General features: G+C 40.6%; 1 protein-coding gene across 8 annotated transcripts in view; it reads right to left on the bottom strand.

The window, feature by feature from the left end:
* Window positions 1-20290, bottom strand: part of Inpp4b (inositol polyphosphate-4-phosphatase type II B) — a 429128-nt gene that overhangs the window by 80784 nt on the left and 328054 nt on the right. For all 8 annotated transcript variants that reach the window (XM_042701677.1, XM_042701676.1, XM_042701675.1 and 5 more), the window contains 2 exons: window positions 14935-15138; window positions 1943-2084 (listed from right to left, as the gene is read on the bottom strand). In XM_042701677.1, coding sequence (XP_042557611.1) covers window positions 1943-2084; window positions 14935-15138 — 346 coding nt within the window. The remainder of the gene's footprint in view (window positions 1-1942; window positions 2085-14934; window positions 15139-20290) is intronic.

Here is a 20290-nt window from a genome sequence, read left to right as displayed (position 1 = left end):
AAGATACTGATAAAACTCTGTGCCTATAACTATTTTGGCACTTTGTTTGCTTCAGTGAAAAGGTTGAGGCTAGTAAATGAACAGGTAGTACTACCTATTTACCCTTAATCTATGTGTGCTAAGAACCAGGAAGTCTTGAAAGTCTATCAAACGAGAAAAGCTCCATTTTGACTCTGCGTACCTCATTTCCAGAGTGGCTCAGCGGTAATGTCAATGCAGGTTAAACTGATGAAAAATTAAAGCATTCTATTTCTTTCTGGCATAGCTATGACAAGCTTTCATTGTGATTCATGTGAAGTTATCTAACTATACTGGATTGATTAGCTTATAAAACTAATATTATTAAATAAGAAAATGCCCACCTATAGTTACACCGATCAGGTATGAGCCTACGGATTAGTCAGTGTCAACTTTTTGCTTATATAAATGTACAATAGAAGGTAAAGGATCACCTACAAGAAGACGGTAGTTTTAGAATGCTATTGTTCACCAATATGATTTAGAAAGAGTTCTACTGTCAACTCAGAGAGGAAATAAGGATATTTTGCATAATTAAACTCCTGATAAAAAAGTGAGAAACAGAAAATCAGGAAAACAAATTGGGAAAGCATAAATTTAATTGTATAAACCTCTATACTTTCTTTTTTTGGGGGGGGTCCAGTCGTGGGGCCTAAACTCTGGGCCTGGGCGCTGTCCCTCAGCTCTTCAGCTCAAGGCTAGCACTCTACCACTTGAGCCACAGCACCACTTCCGGCTTTTTTCTTTTTTCTTATGTGGTGCTGAGGAATCGAACCCAGGGCCTTGAGCATGCAAGGCAGTTGCTCTACCACTGAGCCACCTTCCCAGCCCCCTCTATACTTTCTTATGATTCATTTTCCCCAAGTAAAATTTTAAAGAAGATATTACAAGAAGGCACAGAAATACTGGTTTTCTCTCCAAAGGGAAGATACTTAGCAAAAGATTAGCCAAACCTAATAGAAGCGCCTACTACCATACAAAAATGTAAAATTGTTTTTGGAGGTTTTTTTGGCCAACATAAATCAGATCAACAACAGCAACAAAATAAAATCTTCTTCTGGAGATTTAAAAATCTCATCACATTTGCTAGTGAGCCTGCTGCTAATATGATACACACTTGAAAGCCGCTATGTGTGTGTCTGTATCTGTCTACAGTCTATGTCTGTCTATTCATCTATAGATGCACGTTCATTCCTATGCACATTTGCACTTGTACACATTTATACATGTGAAAACCTAACGCCCTGATATGCTTTCAGAGTCACATGCATAGGTCTTAGAATCAAACCTTCTTGTAAGTTTTTTGGGGAAAATTCATACAAATTTCCTCCCCCAGAGCATATAGCTTTTGTTCATACTGTGTTCTATGCAAGATACTGTCTCTTGTTATCTCCGAATGTTTCTAAGAGTTAAGGACAGGTGTGTGTTTTGTTATGTGTGTGTGCATGAGTGTGTGTGCATGTGTGCTGATGCTTGGCTTGAACTTGGGACCTTGTGTTCGGCTATCTTGCTTAAGTCAAGCACGTTGTTGCAGCTGGAGTGCCACAGGCTTTCCTGTCCAGGTTGGCCTCAAAACAAAATCCTCCTTGCCTTAGCCTCCTGAGCAGTGACGCTCACAGGCTTGAGCCACCAGAAATCAGCTTGTCTCCTCTTCCTAATACTATTCTGGGACAGAGTATCCAGGTCGATCTGATCATGGCAGAACCTTTTAAAAAGGAACCACTGCCTTTCTTTCAGAAAGATGTTTATGTACCTAAAGAATAAAAGCAAAGAGCGTCTCAAGTGGTTCTGAAAACACAACCCGATGCCAGCTGGCACCGCTTGCCCCCCGAGGCCCCGCTGGCCCCTCTGGAGCCAGCTCTCGGCCATGCCTGTGTGGCTGTGTCCCCCTGGCCTGTGGGGGGAGGGGAACGAGGGTTCTTACCCTGGGGGGGAGGGGCGTCCGCCCCCTCGGGCTCCGCTTCTCCATCGCCGTCCTGCTGCGTGCTGCCCTCTCTCTCGATCAGCTTGTCCACCATGGCGATCACACAGTTCAGGCTCTTCCCCACGTTGGCCCACACCCTGTCCTGAGAGACGCAGAGTCTCACTCCACAGCCACACTGCCAGGACACCCAATCCCCCCGCCCTCGCACGCAAGGAGCCCTGAGGACCAGGCCTTCTGGCCGAGCTCAGGTGGCCCTTCCTGGGCCCAGACTATGGATGACATCACAGCTCTTTTATCTTGACGAAGTCAAAGATGGCTTCCACCAATACTTTTCGTTAGTGCATTTATTTTCGCCCAATCATAGAGAAATGATAAGCTACAAGGCAATATTTATATAATCAATACGTGATCAATACGTACAATATGAATCTATAATTGAGCACAAATTATGACATTTTAAATGAGATAAAACTGTTTTCCTTATCCTCATTATTATCAAGAGAGCAAAAGCAAATCTATCTATCTATCTATCTATCTATCTATCTATCTATCTATCTATCTATCTACCTATCTATTAAAGAATAGCGACCATTTGAACTAGAAAGCCCTTTTTGATTGTGGTAATCTACAGTGACGTAACATTTACTATACTCATCATCTCAAGGGCACCAGGTATTAAATGTATTCACCGTCTGTGGGATCAGCGCCTGTATCATTTTATCTGTCCAAACTAAAATCCTTCGCTTCTTCCACCCCAGGTCCCCGTTCCTCCTTTGGCCAGCCCCTGGCAGCAATGGCGCTTCGTTCAATCTCTACGATTCTGACGCCTGGTTTTGAAAGCGCAGCATCCCGATCACCACAGACACAGTGGTTTAGAAGATGAACGTGCAGGAGCCCCGCGCCCGGCTTCTCCCGTCACTCAGAATCCCCCGGGGAAAGTCTACATTCAAATTCTATGACCTCCTAGGTGTTTCTGGTCACGCGACGCTTTAGAACTGCTGCTCATCAGTATAAACCACAGCTAAATAATAAGAAAGTTAGGGAAAGTTGCTTCCTAGAAAGTAAGTCTTAGCAGAAAGGGACTGTCTCTGTCACAAATCTCCCCAGTTCTGATTTGTACTCATTTATGTTTAGGGCAATCATTAAACTGAATTCTGTAATTCATAAAAAATTGCCTTCACTTTTGACAGGTGCTGGTGGCTCATGCCTTCAATCCTCGCTACTCAGGAGGCCAAGATCTGAGGATTGGGGTTTGAAGCCAGCCCTAGGCAGGAAAGTCCATAAGACTCTAAACTACTCTACCCATTACAGGAAAAAATAATAAAGCCAGAAATGGAGCTGTGGCTCAAGTGGCAGAGCACTAGCCTTGACCAAAAGAAGCTCAGGGACAGTGCCCAGGCCGAGTGCAAGCCCAGGACTGGCACGTGTGCGCACGCACGCGCGCGCACACACACACACACACACACACAGGCACATGCACACGCACACACATGCACACACACGTCTTCATTTTTATATAAAAATGTTGAATGTGGTTATCTTAAAGGAATTCTGTCATGCCTGGCTTCCCTTCTTGCTCATCTTTCTACCTAATTTTGATGAAAAGCACCGACTCTTATCCCTGTTTCCTGGCTTGAGAAGCAAGCAGGTATGTGCTGGTTTCTCTGCAGCACAGCACAGCACTGTCTTCCAGCCAGTGCCTCCTTGGTAACAGCTATTTTGGGCGTCTTGAGTATCACTAGGCATAAAGGTAATTCTCAATTACAGCTATCCTCAGTGGACTGGAGTCTTGCTCCTCAAATGTGCATGTATTTTTTAGCCTAAGTTCATTTTGCTACTTTATAAATAAATAAATTAACTTGGTGAAGGGTAAATGTAAGAGGAGAAAAGTGTCGTTTAAATTCGGATTACCTGACTGACAATGTAAATGGCTATTCGGTATCAGACGACGACTATAGAGAGTCAGATAAAGAGAAAGCAAAATCATGAGAGCACATTACAGTTACTTGTCTTGCATCACGTAAGTCAACCGAGCAAGCCAACTACATTACAACAATGTAGGTTTGTACACAATTGCAAGGTTCCCCTTAGACACAGGATCCTTTTTTCAATAGAAAAGCAGCATGTTCAAAGTTGAAAAGGGAGTCTCTCTATGACGTATTCCTAATGACACTGGAACGAAGCCCCTCGCTTCTGGGGAAAGGGCAGGGGCCTGGTCTAAGATTTGGAGGCAGCTCAGGCCACATCCACCTCCCCCTGCAGCAGGTGCCATTTCTTTGAAAGCCCTTGGGGAAATTATTACAATTTAGCATCTCCAGCCCTTACTGGCTTTCCTCAATGAGTCAAGCCTTCCTACCTCCACCCTGTAATCTTGAGGGAGAAGTATGGTATTAATCCACAAATAATCATAACACTCTTTCCCTTAAGTGCAGATCTTTACTTCAAAGAACTTAAAGCACTTCCCTGCTAAGGGAAATGAAGACACTAATCACATTGGTGGATGACATCACCCTCTGCCTGTTATCTGAGAAAAAGAGGGAGAGTTGCCTTGGAGCTATAAGCCAGCAGAGCTAAGAAATCTCACCTTCGCAGGAGGAGATGCTGAGAAGCCAAGTCAGTAACCGCTAGGGCCAGCCATCACTCTTCCATTCCAACCACAATAACAGACTGAATGGCTTGTCTGATGAGCATGCCGCTGGTGGCATCTTTATGGTGATGAAATTGAAAAATGAAGCATGAAGCAAATGTCTAGCTGGTGGTGCTAGGAATAAACTACCGAAGGATAAAAGGGAAGCAAGTTCTTCTTTTTCTAAGTTAGCTTTGTATAGGAGATAAAAGGTCAGCTCTCTTCCTGTTGTCCATGTAGAAAGGAACTTTCTATTTTGATGAAAACAATGCTTCATGCTGCCTTTTGGCTATAAAGGAATATCAATGGCTCCAAATTCTACCTCTGAAATGGAACACCAAGGTATTTAAAAGTTTGATATTCATATCTATAGGTTGTTCTTCCTCTACAGATACCCTAGGCTACAAGAGTCCACTCATCTAGAAGACCATCTCTGTAACCAGCAGAGACATTTTATTGGATTGTGGAATGAAATAAAGCATATTTACTGGCCAAGACTGCCAGCCATATAGTAACATTTACATGGTAACCTAATAGACAAGGGACAAATGTGTGGTCTCTGCTATGCCCTTTGCTGCCCCTGGTGCAATGCCAATATACAATTTATGAATACTCAAGCTCTTCTCCAAAGTGTAGCTCAGTAGTAGGCCCTGAGCAGATTCATTCCACTCTCTCTGGGAAGAGGAGATCCAACCTCAGTGGTGAAACGCTAAGCCTTACTCCTGACTGCTCCTCTTTTACGGCATCTACAGAGTAAACTCGCTGACTTGTGCCTCCCTCTCTAGCACACAGCAAGGCACTGAAGTGTTCTAGCCTCACGATGCTGCACAGGACCTTTGGAAGCTACCAGATGTGGTTACTAAGGGCTGTGCTTCCAGAGAGGTGAAGAGACTCCAGGCAGGAGAACCGGAATAAGCCTCCACATTAAAATGGCCGCCATGAGCTAGCACCTCACTGACTTTGACGTCAGAGTGGAAGACTTGATTTTCCCAGTTTGATTCCCTAGAGAACTGAGGCACACAGGGTCACAAACTGGACACGGGAGCATCAGATGAGGGGACCCCAAGGATGGAGATTCCTGTCACTTCACAAAACCATGACCAGTTTTAATTATCTGAGACTTAAAAATGAGACCAGTAGAAGGCCTTGGCCTAAGATAGGACTTTAGGCTGGTCACACATGCCCTAAATCCAAGATCGGTGGTGTCAGAAGCACAGATGCAACAATCTCTTGGCTGAGGGTGATCAGCTGAGGTCAAAGGAAATTCCTGGCCAAAATTAGTAGAGAAAAAGACCAACCTGTCGAGATCAAAGCCCAAGATCCGTTCAGATGACTGGAATATAAAGCAGAGTATGGATTACAAGGAGGCAAGATTCAGATGCTAAGAGATTCCAGTAGAACATACTCAATTATCTTGAAATGAAGAAGCTAAAGAACAGCCGAGTTCTCTCCTAAGCCACATTTCTTTATGTTTCTGAGAAACCATGCACAGCAAACCTATCTTCCAATTTTGGTTAATACTCACTACGCTAGTCTATGGGGGAAATTCTTTGTGCTTAGGTTACTGGAGCATACTCCTCTCTCTTCTCAACTAAAAGAAAAAATCACACCGTTAGTTCCAGACTGCTGTCAGGATGAAGACAGGATGGTTGGTGCAGAGAGTAGAAGTGGTGGAATGTTACCCTGGTCCATAGTGCTTTCAGTCCTCTATCCCAAACAGCCTCCAAATCCGGTTTCATGAAACAACCACGACCTAGCAGATAGCAGGATTGGCAGGTCATTTCCTGGACACAGCAGCTGTCATCTAGCTGGACTTCCTGCTATAGGAAGGAAATACAGGATGGGTAGTCCACTTCTATTCATGGAGCCTCTAAGCCTGTGATTGAAGCCACACTGTGGGCGGGGAACGAGCTGCAATGTTTTTCCACGTTAGGTCAGGTGCTGGTCCAGAGGCTTATTTATTTCTGGGTTAGGATAGGAGCTAACAGAAAGGTGAGGCCCTGTGGCAGAGTTGGAAAGCATCCGTCAGTGCTCCCGCAGTGTCCCGGGCCGTGGCAGCTGGCGCCCTGAGCCCGTGGGAGGGGACGCAATGCTGAATCAGCATGCCACTCGATTATGAACTTGGAAACATCCAGAGAAATCTCAACTGCCGCGGATCAGCGGTTAACTCTAAAGAAAGAGTTCAGCGATGCTTAGCGGAGAAGCTATTGTAAGGCCAGCTTTTGATCAGCAGGGATGTCAAGATTCAACCAGAGCTGATGTGGACGTCCAAAACAGCCCTGCCATGCTGCCATTGCCAGGAATAAGAATTTCTCTCTTCACGTTACCCATTTCTGAGTGCTTTGGTTAGAAATAGTGAGCCGAACACAGCCACTCCCCTGTACAAAGAGAAGCTTCAGCCTCTTCGTGACTTGCATGACTGAAGTTTGTTCTACATTAAAATCCTTTAACCCTGTAGATTATTCCTTCAGCAGATTGGTAGCTCTTCTCTCTAAATCCTGAATTTCCAGAACTATGAATTGAGAAGAATTTCATTTAAGAGAGCGCACATGTGGCTGGAACTGGGTAACACTTGAATACATATAAATGCTCAGAGATCCACTAGCAATGTCTAGACTTGAGATATTCATCAGTAATGAGATTTTTCCAACACTTTGGCCTTACTGATTCCCCCCTTATATAATCACGAAATAATCCTTGACGTTCATTTCCTCTCCTGCTGAACATGAAATTAGATCCTGGTCTTGCTTGAGATTTAGTTACGAGCAACACAAACAGCCTCAGATGACCAACTGGCAATTCTCCAGCAATGATCTCCCCGAAATCCTGTGATTTAGACCTAGCCCAGGCCTCCTGTATTAGCTCTCAGGGTCAGCGCTATGCACAAGTGCCACATTTATCTTCATCTGTCACCATGATGATTTCCTCTGTCCCAGCCAGTGCAGGTTTAGTATTACAGCATCTCTCAGCTGGGAGGCATCTCTGTAATCCAAGCTGCTCAGGGGGCAGAGGCAGGAGGATCTTCAGTTCAAGACCGGCCTGGACAAAGTTAGTGAGATCCTGTCTCAAAAACCAAATATAATAGGAAGGGCCGGGAGCAGAACTCAAATGGTAAGCGCTTGCCTGATCAGTGTGATGCCTGGTATTTGACCTCAAGTACAACAAAGCTAGGAACAAACACAATGAATACTTGTCCATTTCTGCCTATTTGCAGTCCTCAAGCAGGCTGGTAAAGTAGCTCCACACTTATTTACCAGACACCTGCTGTGTGCCTGCTTAGTGCTAAACACCAGCCACATGAAGGAATTAACATTTCTACCAGGACACACGCTGGTTTGTAAGCAGAGACTGATTTCCCTCTCCCATAAAATCTCCCAGCAATCTCATTTCTCCCCTTTCAAATCTCAGCCATTCTGAGATTGTTCCTGCTAGTCTCCCTCTACTTAGACTACGGTTTTCTTTCTTCTGGAAGGAAATGGCCTACTTATTCCTCTCTTTGAAGGGCCTAGGAGGGTCTCACAGGATAATAAATAAAATAAGAAGGAATGAATAAATGACTAAAGTAGGTAAAGAGAAAGGGATGATTCTTCTATCCTCTCCAGTGCGGGGCGGGGTGCGGGGAGAACCTCTCTGAATATTTAAAAAAAATTTTTTTAATATCAGGGTTTGAACTGAGGTCTTGTACTCACTCAACTGGTCTTTTCTGCTGGCATGCTATCACTTAAACAAAGACTCTAGCCTGGCTTTTTGCCAGTTATTTTGATGGTATTTATTATTGAGCAGACTTTTCTGCTCAAGCAGCTTTGAGCTGCATTCCTCTGAATCTTAGCCCCTGAGTACCTAGAGTTATGGGCATCAGCCACCAACGAATATAGCTTTTCAAATGTTACATTTTAATGTGTATCACACATCTTTAATGTGTATCACCACAAGCACTTTAGGGATAATTTCGGAATTGCTACTTGTGTGACACGTGCAGATCATCTTCTTGAACAAGAAGCTATTGCTCTTCTCCTCGGTGCCTGTAGAGTTACACTATTCCTGCTTAGTGAACATCTGTTAACTGATTTAATAGAAAGCTAATAGGAGTAAATGGAAATTGATAAAACTGTAAGAAGTTCTTCTTGCATGCATCTCAAGTTAAAGTTAGAACTAAGTTTCTCTGAATGGCCGAGTTTAACCACATAAATGCCACACCATACTAAAGCTTTCAATCTGGTCAAAATATAAAGCAAAACAAACATCTTTAAAAGCAAATAAGAAGATTCCATTGATTCATTTTCAATTGATAATTGGATGTTATCTGTACATTATATTCTTGTCCCAACTGGTTGGAGTATAGGACATTAAGGTACTGCACAACCATTCTCAAGAATTGTTGTTTCTAACTTATGAATGCTGATATAGCCAGTCAAGGGCCTTTTCTGTGTATAACTTTGTATTTCTTTTGGTTATTCATGAAATATTGGGTATCAAAAATTTCAACTTAGAAAATATTTGACTGTTTTCAGTAGGAGATATTGAAGTTTGAAGATGTTTTATTTGATTATCATTACCCAGTATTGAACCTGGCATTTTAAGAAGCAGGAACATATCCCAGAGTATATAATACTATCAACATAAGATCCTAGGAACATCAATTAATAGGAATAAGATACCTCTGTCTGTCAAAATACAGGTTGAGTTAGAGGATGAGCTTCTGATTTGCCAAATACATCCATTCCTATATTCCTGCATGACCTCTGAAATCCACCTGGCTGAGCCAGTGCGGCAGTGTGGGGAGTGCTTGGAGGTAGGGAAGTGAGGGTAAAAGTACCAACCGCAGGAGGGAGGAGGTAGACATTGGCAGGCCTGCATGAATATGCATGCACAGGAAGATCTCACTTGGGGTTTTCTTTTCTTTAATAGAACATTTGTGCATTTTAATGGACAGTCATGAACTTTGCTCAGTCGCCTTTCATGGAGTTTAACACTGGATAAGTATTCCAAGCACATTTCTCCAGAGTAAAATAGACCAGAGGAGTTCAGAAGCCTTTCTCATCATCAGATGATAGCCAGTGTTCAGACACCCTACAGGGAACCATAGCCTCCTTCTCCCTCTTTGTTTTTGCTGATGCGGAGAGGACAGCTTTGAACTATGCCCTGCTCCCCTCGTCCAATCAGACTCCTGGGATTTGGGAATGGAAAATACAAAGCAGGGCAAAGGAGAAATGGTTGTTTCCAGTGTATCATTGATTGGACATGTGTCAAGAAATTGATTCTATGTGACTAGGATCTTGGTAATCTGCATCACCAATCAAGGAACGCAAAACTGCCGCCACCTCATGTCGGGAGACCTGAGTTCAGTAATGTTCTTCATGTTGGTCATTTCCGACGTTCTGCAGCTGTCTTAAGATCCACTCCCCTCTGGGTCTGAACATACTTTGAAGATGACTTGGAAGGATCACCACAGAGTTGGCCAAGGCACTGTAAAATACGCACTCAGGTGGGGGCGGGGAGAGTGTGACTGATCAGTGACCAGGATAATCATGTTGGAGTGGACTGAGAAACTGGGAAGAAGACACAGGGAAGGAGGCTTGGGGGGAAGGGCGGGGCTTCAAGAGAAGGAAGAAACAAACTGTGAAAAGAATTCACATGAATTCGAGTGAAGAAAAAAGATACTGGACATAGTGGAGAATGCTAAGGAATTAAAAGCATCTGCTTTTCAAAAGAGGAATAAAAAATTCAAAGCCAAGTGTTAAAGCCCATTGGTTATTCTATAAACGTGTGTAGGGAGCAACTCTGCGGGACAGGTGTTCTGCTGTAGGGGAGCAGAACCATATACTGCATTTTCCTTCAGAAACTTGCAAAGTTCCCTAACGCACAGAATAAAGAGACATATAAACAACTTATTAGAATTCAGTACTCACTAGGCTGTGCATGCAGGAAATGCAAAGAAGTTGCTTTGTTACACAAAATGAGTCAGAGTTGAGTATGTATCACAAAAGTTATAAGTAAATGGTTACATTCTAGTGGACACAATACTCTTTTGGGTAACAAGTTATTAAGAGGCAGCCTTGACAAAGTTTAACTACAGGTTCTATCAGATAGTCATTAAGAATTAATAAGGAAAAGAAAGATGTATCTCCTTTGTAAACTAAACTCAGGTCAACGGTTCATACAACGTAACCCGAGCCAGTCAGAGAAATGGACAAAATTCTCCTTTGAGTATCAGTCTGCTTGGGCAGCTCCTCACTCTGAGTGGAGCCTGAACCTCTCTTTCTCTAGAGAAATTCAGAATGCTGATGCTGCTTAACTGTGGAGGTCCCTGGTTATCTGTGTTTCATGCCTAATCTATGTTCACAATGTGTGGCAATCCTCACTGCTACCAATTACAGGAATATAAATAGCTCTGTTGAGCTTACGCATTTTACGCATTTGTATTTGCCCTTCACATCATTAGGTACTGCATAAAAATAAACTATATGATACAGGTAAGAAATCCATCAGAAAATGGCTTATCTAACGCTTATTACAAAACACTGTATCTTTGGTCACAATGAGTTATAGAAGAGCCACAGGTTCCGGGTTATTTAAGTCTTTCAATAACAAAATGCTTAACATAAATATTACTATGAGAATTCACAAAAATTATGGAAAATTGTTACAAATTGTTATGGATCATCTACTTTCCTTAGGTGACATAAACATGTTTACAATAATAATCAATGTTCTCCTGGCTAAAGAATGGAGACTAAATTTTACTATCTATTTAAAGTAAGAACTAATTTTAAATTCTGGTTTAAGTGACACATAAAATGCAAACATTGCACATATGAATGGAGTATCATCCATAATCTGAAATATGTATTTACTGCATATTGTTTCAATCGGGTTAATCAGATTATCTTTTCAAACATGAACAATTGTCTTCATGGTGGAAACTTGCAAAGTTCTTTCTTCAAGCTATTTGACATCTGCAGTCATCACTGTTTTCTATGGTTACTCTAGTTTGTGACCATATAGCAGAACTTGTTCCGAGACTGAAAATTTAAATCTGGTTTATGTATGTAACATAAAAAGGGGGGAGAGGGGAATTAATTGGGTAATTTTGATACTGAAATGATCTGTAATATAAAAAATATATCCATTCAATTAAAAACAGATTTGAAAGATGGCCAATTAATAATTTTCCTGGTATGCACCTTGCCAGAAAGGATCGAGAGTTTATCTTTTTTAACAATTTATGTGAATAGAGATAGGCAGATTTAGCCTCAAACCAATCTGTAGCAAGGCTGAAATGAAATCACAGGGTTGTAGAGAATGGAATAATTACTGGAAGGCACAAAATCTGGGTCAGCCTAATAGTTTGGTTGGATGACACACTTTCATATTCTGGGCAAACTAATCTTAGAGTCCCAGCTGCTAGAAGCATCTGCTGTAGAGACGCAGAGAAAGAAAAGCAATATGTCAACTTTTACTGGCTGATAAGCTTGTCTATTTTCTGGCACACATTGTCATAAAATCCCAAGTATTCCTTTGAGCTTTGATTGTTTACTAACTTTTAGGAAAATAAACTTTTAAATCATTTCCTCATTGAATAAGTAAAATTTAGCAAATAAAATCTTGGAGGGGGGTAGTACTCATTTTAGATTCAATCTCTAGCATATTGACTTGATAATTATTGCTCTTCAACTGGGTCAACAAAACAAGTTGAAAATCAAATAGCCTCACAGCAATTTCAAGTTCATAGCAATTCTCTGCCCTGACCACAAAAGAAATGTTGTTGGTGCATTGACAGAATAGAACTTTAGAGTAATTTACCAAGATGATTTCATGTTCCAAATCTTTATTGTAAGAGCTGAAGACAGTTATTCAGGTTAGGTAATGGTTATTGCCACTGCTGGAAATTAAGTAAAACAAACAGAATTTTTTTAATGGTGCTACTGTAATCTTAGTGCAAACTTAAGCTAATTTAAGTGATCGAGGAATATTTTCATATATCACTGAAACCCAATTACATTAATTTAAAACACTGAATTACTTCCAGAAGTTGACTGCATTTGTAATCAGGGTTGAAACTTTCTAACAACTAATTAAGAAAGGGGCTATACAAAGTTATGCTTCCAATTCATTTAATAGCACAGTCTCTAAACCATTTTCAATTAGCTACATTTTCTTTAGATTTACTCTGTTAGAGTTGAATAAAGCCTTGAAGGAGGGGAGGAGGGAAGGAAGCAGAGGAGAGAAGGAAAGATGGAAGGTGGGAAAGGAGGAAAGGAGGGAGGGAAGAAGGAAGGAGAAAAGGAAGGAAGGAAGGAAGGAAGGGAAGGAGGGTGAGAAACTGGGAGGAAGATGGAAGAAGAGGGAGGGAAAAAAAGAAGGAAAGGAAGGGAGGGAGGAAAAGGAAAGCAGGAGGGAGGGAAGGAAGGAAGGGTGAGGAAAGGAGTAGAAACTGAACAGGAGGAAGAGGTAAAGATGAACACAGAACTGCATAACACAGTGAGAAGAAATAAAATACATCCAATTTCAAAGGAATCACTTGGTTTCCTATAAACTGGCAATTATACATCGAAATAATACTGCATGTTTAATAAAATAAAATAAAACTTCCTTTCCACATCTACTCAAACTCCTTAAAACTCACAATTCACATTCCACGATATATAGTTTCCCCACTAGAAAGGGACCAAGGAATAGATTTGATCTTCATCAGAAGATGATATAATTTCCATTTTTAAAGCAAAACACACAGCAATCACATGAAGTAATACAACCATTTGCTACAGCTCATCCAGCCAAGAGCTTCACCAAGTGAATAAATCACTTATATCACAAGTGTCCTAAGAGCTAAGGAAGAACAGATGCTATTTTTGTTTTTCAGTTGAGAAAACTGAACTTCAGGGAGGTTAAAAGGTATGCACGCCTTGGAGCTGTGACTAAATTGAAGAAGGTAAAGGTAAAAGGGAGAAATATTAGATTTGCTCTTTTGAAAGTGCTGCTGTGGGAGAAAGGCAATTTTAATCAGTCACAACAAAGACTTACTCAGCATTTACCTCCAGCAGAATTTACCTAAAGAAAGGGCAAGCATCACTGCCTAGGTCTTGAGATCATAATTTTGTTTGAGAGATCTGGACCTCTCAAATAACTTAATCCCAAACATGCTAGAATTCTAGGCTGGCAAGAAAAGTAACTGTTAACTAAAAACAGCTACTATGCCTTTATTTTGTTGTTACTCTAGAACAGAATATAGTGTTTCCCTGTGGCATGAATGTGTGTGTGTGTGTGTGTGTGTGTGTGTGTGAAAGAGAGAGAGAGAGAGAAAGTGCATTTACTTTGGAGGGTTTTAGCATAAGTAATGTGCGATGGTATTAACTCGCTCAGTAATAACAGTACATTAACATTACTACCTTCCTTCTCTTTTCAGGTTCTTTTCACCCTATTCTGGCTGCTACCATGCCTTTTTGCAATGTTTTTGTCTGTCCATTTTTCCATCTTCTGCAATTGAACTTTCTTTCTTAATGATCTTATATTGGAATGATCATACATTTATAGCATGCAGAGGTTTCACAGTGCTCGTTGAGCAAATTCACTGGTCTGCCATATTTCCTGTTTCTTCTCTGGTGTCACCACTTATTTAAAATTTTTTTTTAACAGTTGGTGAGTTTCATTATCCTGTTTCATCCTGAACAGCCTTCTATCCACTCAGCATCCCCTCTGGCTTCTTCCCCCCGCCCCCAGCTTCCTCCCTCCCCGCTTCTGCCCATCCCCTCATGGAGAAGTTCCTGCTCACGGATGGCCCCTGCCTATGGGTCCCCAGTTTGCTACTTTTTCAGATGTCCATACAGGCCACAGAGACTCAAAGCCCCTCTAACCACATGGACAGAATCGCACGATCATGGGCAAGAGCGGATTCCAGAGCCCTTGATGTGTGATTTAAAGGTAAACATTTGGAAGCACTCTGGAAGGAGCTCACTACATCTCAGCGATGAACACACTTCGTTGCACACACGTGGTAGAGACAGGGAGAGTTTTTTGATTCTTCTGAAAGACAATTTTCATCCTTGTGTGAAGCTCAGTCAACCATAAGGAAATGCATTGTGGGATCCTGTCTCTGGGACATCTTTGCTTTGAGGGCTGTCTATATGATTTCTTTGCTAGCAAATGTATTTTTTTTTTTTTAGAAAATATGTTTGATCAGGAATGCAAGTTTCAAATCTAATATGCCCCTAAGGAAAAGTGTGAGCTGTTTTCCCACGATTTATAGGATGACTGCTTTCCAGTAATTTTTTTTCTTATATGGAAGACACAGCTTTCTTATCATGCTTGTTGTATTTCTCAGGGCAAAACGGTTCCAGGTGAGTGAGGCGAGGTGTGGAAGACTTACCCACTCCTCCTCATCGTAGTCTGAGTGGTGCGGAATGGAGTCCTGCCTCTTGAAGGGCGGGGACTGGCCCTGGGCATGCCTCTCCTCTTTGCCACTCTTGGGAGACGGGGTTTTGTTAAAGGTGCCCCCTGGCCTTGCGGTGTAGAGAGCCAAAAGAGCGCTTCTGACCAGCTGATCCTTAAAGGCATGCACGAAAAGTTCTGTCTGGAAAGGAATGGGCATGGATTAGAAATGGCACGGTAAGCAGTGCGGTGGAGGGCGGCAAAAAGGTCAATTGCAGATTGACCACTTAAGTGGTGTGTATGGTGGAAATGCCCTGGCACCAAAGAGAGAAAAATGATTCATACCACTCAACAGGAGATGGTTTGGTTCTGGGAAGCTGCCAAGGCCTGGAGACCTCCTGTTTTAAAGTTAATGCCGAGGATCTAAATGCACTATAATCACCATCTGTCTCCTCAGCCTATTCTCCAAAGCCTGTCTTTGAAGATGCATTTCACTGGGGAGCATCACTGGAATGACATTTACCTGTGGCACCATCCAAGTGATTCCAAACATACCTCAAAAGAAAACGTGGCTGGATTTTGCATATTTTGTATTTAAAACAGTTAAAGGCTATGAAGAAAATAATAAAACACAGAACTTCCCTCTGGACCATAGACAGCGGCACAGGAGACATGGTAAAGGAGTCATCTCTAAGACAACACCTGCCTGCCTCTTATTCATATCATCCCCAAATTCTCTCCCCCACCAAATTACATTCTAGTATGCGGTGGTAACGAGGTCACTGCAGTCTCTGGCGTGGCGGATTTTATAAGCTAGTGGTAAATACCTAGTAAGTACTATCATAACGACAGCTTTCCCACAACAAAGAACTTGACAGCTGCACTTTGCATTTTCTTGATGAAATGTTTAAGAGCGCCAGCCTGTAATAGCCTGCAAGGTGAAGAAATTGATTTTCTGTATTATAGTAATACACTTAGCATGCATGTGGCTGGACAATCTGTCTGAAGTCTGGAGTCAAGCATTGACCCCTCACACTGCATACTCTGGTAGAAAGAGCCCTTTAACACACAGTGTTATTTTGGACAATACTTGGTGTTATCTTCCTTTGATATAGTATTCTAGGATATAAAACCAACTCAACTCATGTTATAACTCAAGGTGATCATTTTGATATTCTCTCCATATGCCACCAACAGGGCCTTGTCCACTCCACTGCTACACTGCCACATACATTCTTGCAAATGTCGGCAATGAAGGAAATTCAACCAACCCTACAAAATAAGTGTCTGAGAAGGTTTTTGTCTTATCTGTGCAATTATTTCTTTGCCACAGATCATACAATTCTGGAGCTGGAAGAGACCTTGAAGTTGAAATCACCATTAATCAGATATAAAAATTAAGAATGTGGTGATGTGTTTTAGCACAAACAGCTGATGACGAGCATAAATGGAAGCAATCACAAGGTGTCTGACATGCTCAGTAGTGTTCGCTCTTACTCTACACCCCCCACTTCCTGACAGTAATCTGCATGTCCTTCCTCCCTGGTCATTGATCAGATTGAGTGGTTAAACATGTCCTACCCGCATAACTCTCTTTACTTCTAACTTAAGGCTCTGTAAGGTTAGTCATATTGAAGCCACCTTGAAGACAAAGAAACAACTTAGAAAACTGCATATATAAGAGACTGAATGGTACTTTGGAATAAATTAAGAAAGCCAAATGAAAATTCAGCTTATACTGGAAAGACACAAAAAGAGTCGGACAATGAAATTATCTTCAAATGGGAATAGAAGGTACAAAATAAATAAGGATAGCAAAATTGGCTCAATAGAATTCAACCAGTCAATGGAGTTAGAGGAAGATGCAGAAACATGTTATTTACATCATTTTTATGCCACATGGATACAGCTATCGATGGGAATCAAAAATGCAAATGTATTCCCATTCAGCTTAACAAAACTATGTCTCTGTTGATAGTTTCAATAATCTGTTTTGATGTATTTTTAGAACAAAACAGCTTGCCTTCTCTGAATGCCTGCTAGCACAGCTCCATTTTCCCCATCCTTACATAATTACGATGGGGCCAATGTGCAAGCACACCCATGGAATCCCTTCCCGCTCTTCTCATCATTCACTTTGCATCAGATGCACACAGAGAAATCCTACTTCATTTATTCAAATCCCAGTTAAGTTGATTTACCACTACAGGCAAGGAGGATAATGCAGCACATTTTGCATTCTTACAACCCAGAATTTTCTTTGGATAGCTAAACACAAGGCAGTAAAATCTTAAACAAATGCTATAAAGGCTAATCTTTACTCTGTGTGTGTCAATACTGACAAATTTATCTGGTTCCTTGGAAACGTTCTGGGTACCAGGATCCTGCCTTAAAAAATGCCTAAATATTCTAAATATCATAATATCTGTATGGCCTGAACAAAACCTGAGTTTTCTGGGCTAGCACTACTGAGTAAATGTAGACCAATATAAATTCTGGGTCCTATACAGTCGAAATGGAACAATCCCTGCATACCTTGAACATTGCAGTCCTTACCACTGAATGACTAAGAAAGTTAAACTCGATGGAAGGAAATGACTGCGTTTCTAAGTTTCTATGAACTATTCTGAAGACTTTGGCTTTTTCTGGTCCAGCTTGTACCAGACCAGTGAAAGAAGATAGGCTGCTTAAAATGTTATAATAAGAGTAGGCAAAACAACTCATTTGAAGTACTAACCTAATACGTTAAAATTTTAATTTATCATGTAAAAGTTCAACTTAGTACAATAAAATGCTCAACCTAAGGAAGATCTATGTTCACTTGCTTGGTAATAAAAAGAGAAGACAGATTCCATCTTAAAAATGAAATGATTTTATTCTTACTTTTTTCTAAAACTCATATTCCCAGGTAACTATTCTTTAAAGGGAAACACTGAATTGTCTGCAAACTTAAACTACTAAAAATTACTTCTCTGGGAAATGGGTGAAGAGCATTTCCTCATTTCTTCAATACTGATGGTAAAAGAGTAGCTAGGATGTTTATTTAAGATCACTCCTTTTTTACAAGAGATCTCAGCAAAGACCTAATAGAAGTTCATCTCACTGAAAAAGAATTCAAGACAATTCTCACCAAATTCTACCTGGAATACGAATGCAGCCAGGGACCTAAGGAAGGGATTGTTATTTTAGCAGGAAAGAATTCTGTTTATTTCAATGAATTTGATAGGCTTTAGTTATTTCATAGAGAAATAGCACAATTCTGTCATTTTACACTGATGAGTTTTCACTTTCCCTAAAGGTAAGACTATCTAGCAGGCAGGAAGTTACTTGATATCTGGGCAACTATTAAATATACATACTATATTCTATGGTATAACTATGGTTATGCCCATATACATGTACAAGTATAAACTTGAATTTATATACATACATCATGTAATCATTTCGCCAATTTTATACAAAATTATAGTGCCTTCCTGTAAAAGTCTTACTGAAATTCACCGTAAAGTATACTCTTCCATTAAGCTCTATGAGTCTCCTGAACGCTTTTCCTTTCCTTCTTGACCTATCATCCTCAGCTCACCCCACATGCAGTGAGCGTATCCCAAGAGTCTTACATGACTTTCTTAATAGCACTGTTCCTTCATGGTGATGGAATCCATCTCCTCATCGTTTCAATTTTCATCCTTATGCTTAAGTCTCCAAAATTCCATTTCTAACTCTCCTGGAACCAGATGTAGCAAATCTTTTTCACTGAAAGCCTTTGGAAGTGGTCTTGTGGTTTGTTGTTCGTTGTTTTGTAGACTATATCCTGAAAACCACGTTGGGATGTGAACGAAATACAAGGATCATAAGGTCCCTTTCCTTCCTGTGCTGCCCATTTTCCAATGCTGGACCCATTTTGTCCAAGTTTCTCCTCGCTTGAGGAAGAGGACTCACTGATGTTAGCTTGGATGGAGACATCTGATCCGCACATTTCCTGTACAGCCCTTGTTCAAACATTGCCCTCCTCCTTATCTTTACTTACCCTATTATCCAATTATCCAAGAAACACACATTTGGATAACTGTATATTCATTCATTGATTTTTTTAATTTGAAGGTGATTGTAAAAAGTTGAAAGGTAAATTCTAGTCTTAAAAGTTTACCTTCACCTCAACTGGTTATTCCAAAGTTCACTAAGACCCCTCATATATACTTTAACCAATGACAAACAACAACCAAAGAAACCCTTCTACTCATTATAGTACCTTCTTCCTTTCAGTTTGGGGCTGGGACTGACCTAGGGTTGCTGCAGTAAATAAACAATAACAAATTCCTTATCTGTCACTCATCGATATTCTCTATGACATTACATGTGGCGCCAACTTTTTAGAACTGCTTTCATGGCATTGCTATGACAAATAAGCATGATCTTCTTTAGAAAAATCAAATTCTGTTTCAGAATAAAACTCTTTTTAACCTTTTCTTTGAGCATGACAGAACCCATGGTATATGGGCATATGGAGTGTATAGCTAGCCTCCAATAGTTGCATTGTTGAACATTTGATGATGATAATATTGTGAAACACCCCCGTGGTTGTTCATGTGAAAGTCCACGTCTGCATAGAATTTCTATTCTAGAATCAAATACAGCATTACTCACAATTCAGTGTTCATTCAATTATGTTTTTGAGCAAAGTAACAATGACTTTCTAAATGAGGTTCAATCATGCTCTGTGAAATCCAGAAAATGATGAGCATAATATAACTAATCATCTACCTTCTGAACTAAGAGAAATGTCCACATACTACATGCATCTAGGTCCTTATTTTTCTTATTCATTTTTTTACATTCCATTTTCCTTGCATAGATTTCATGCAATATACAGAGACATGTATGATGCTTTTAGAGTAAGAAAAAAAGTGCATTCTCCATCTAATTTCAGCTATTCATATCACATGTTAAAATTCTGGCATATCTTTGGTCTTCACTGTTGGAATTATTCAGAGAAACTCAGAGCTTGCTTTGATCAAATTATTTCTTATAAAAGTTAATTGTTTAACACATTCACAAACTAATATGGTATAATCAAACTCAAATATCAGAAGTAATAAAATAATAGTACAATTTAGCTGAATTTGTATACTTAGGATAAGAAAAATGATAGAATTCATTTATTACTGTGAAATTTCTACTTCCTCCACTATCACACAAGCTTGTCAGTCCCACATGGAACTGTCTATCAGAACTTTCATAGAATATTCAAAAGACAGCAAGCATAGTGATTAATTTTAAGCAACAAACAAACCAGAAACACAACTTTTTTTGACTGCAAGCACATTATTTAATATATTCATGTCTCAGTTTCCTCA

This window comes from Dipodomys spectabilis, unplaced genomic scaffold, assembly GCF_019054845.1.
Source record: "Dipodomys spectabilis isolate Male_0828 unplaced genomic scaffold, ASM1905484v1 ptg000297l, whole genome shotgun sequence".
NCBI lineage: Eukaryota > Metazoa > Chordata > Mammalia > Rodentia > Heteromyidae > Dipodomys > Dipodomys spectabilis.
This window is presented reverse-complemented; position numbering and strand designations above follow the sequence as displayed.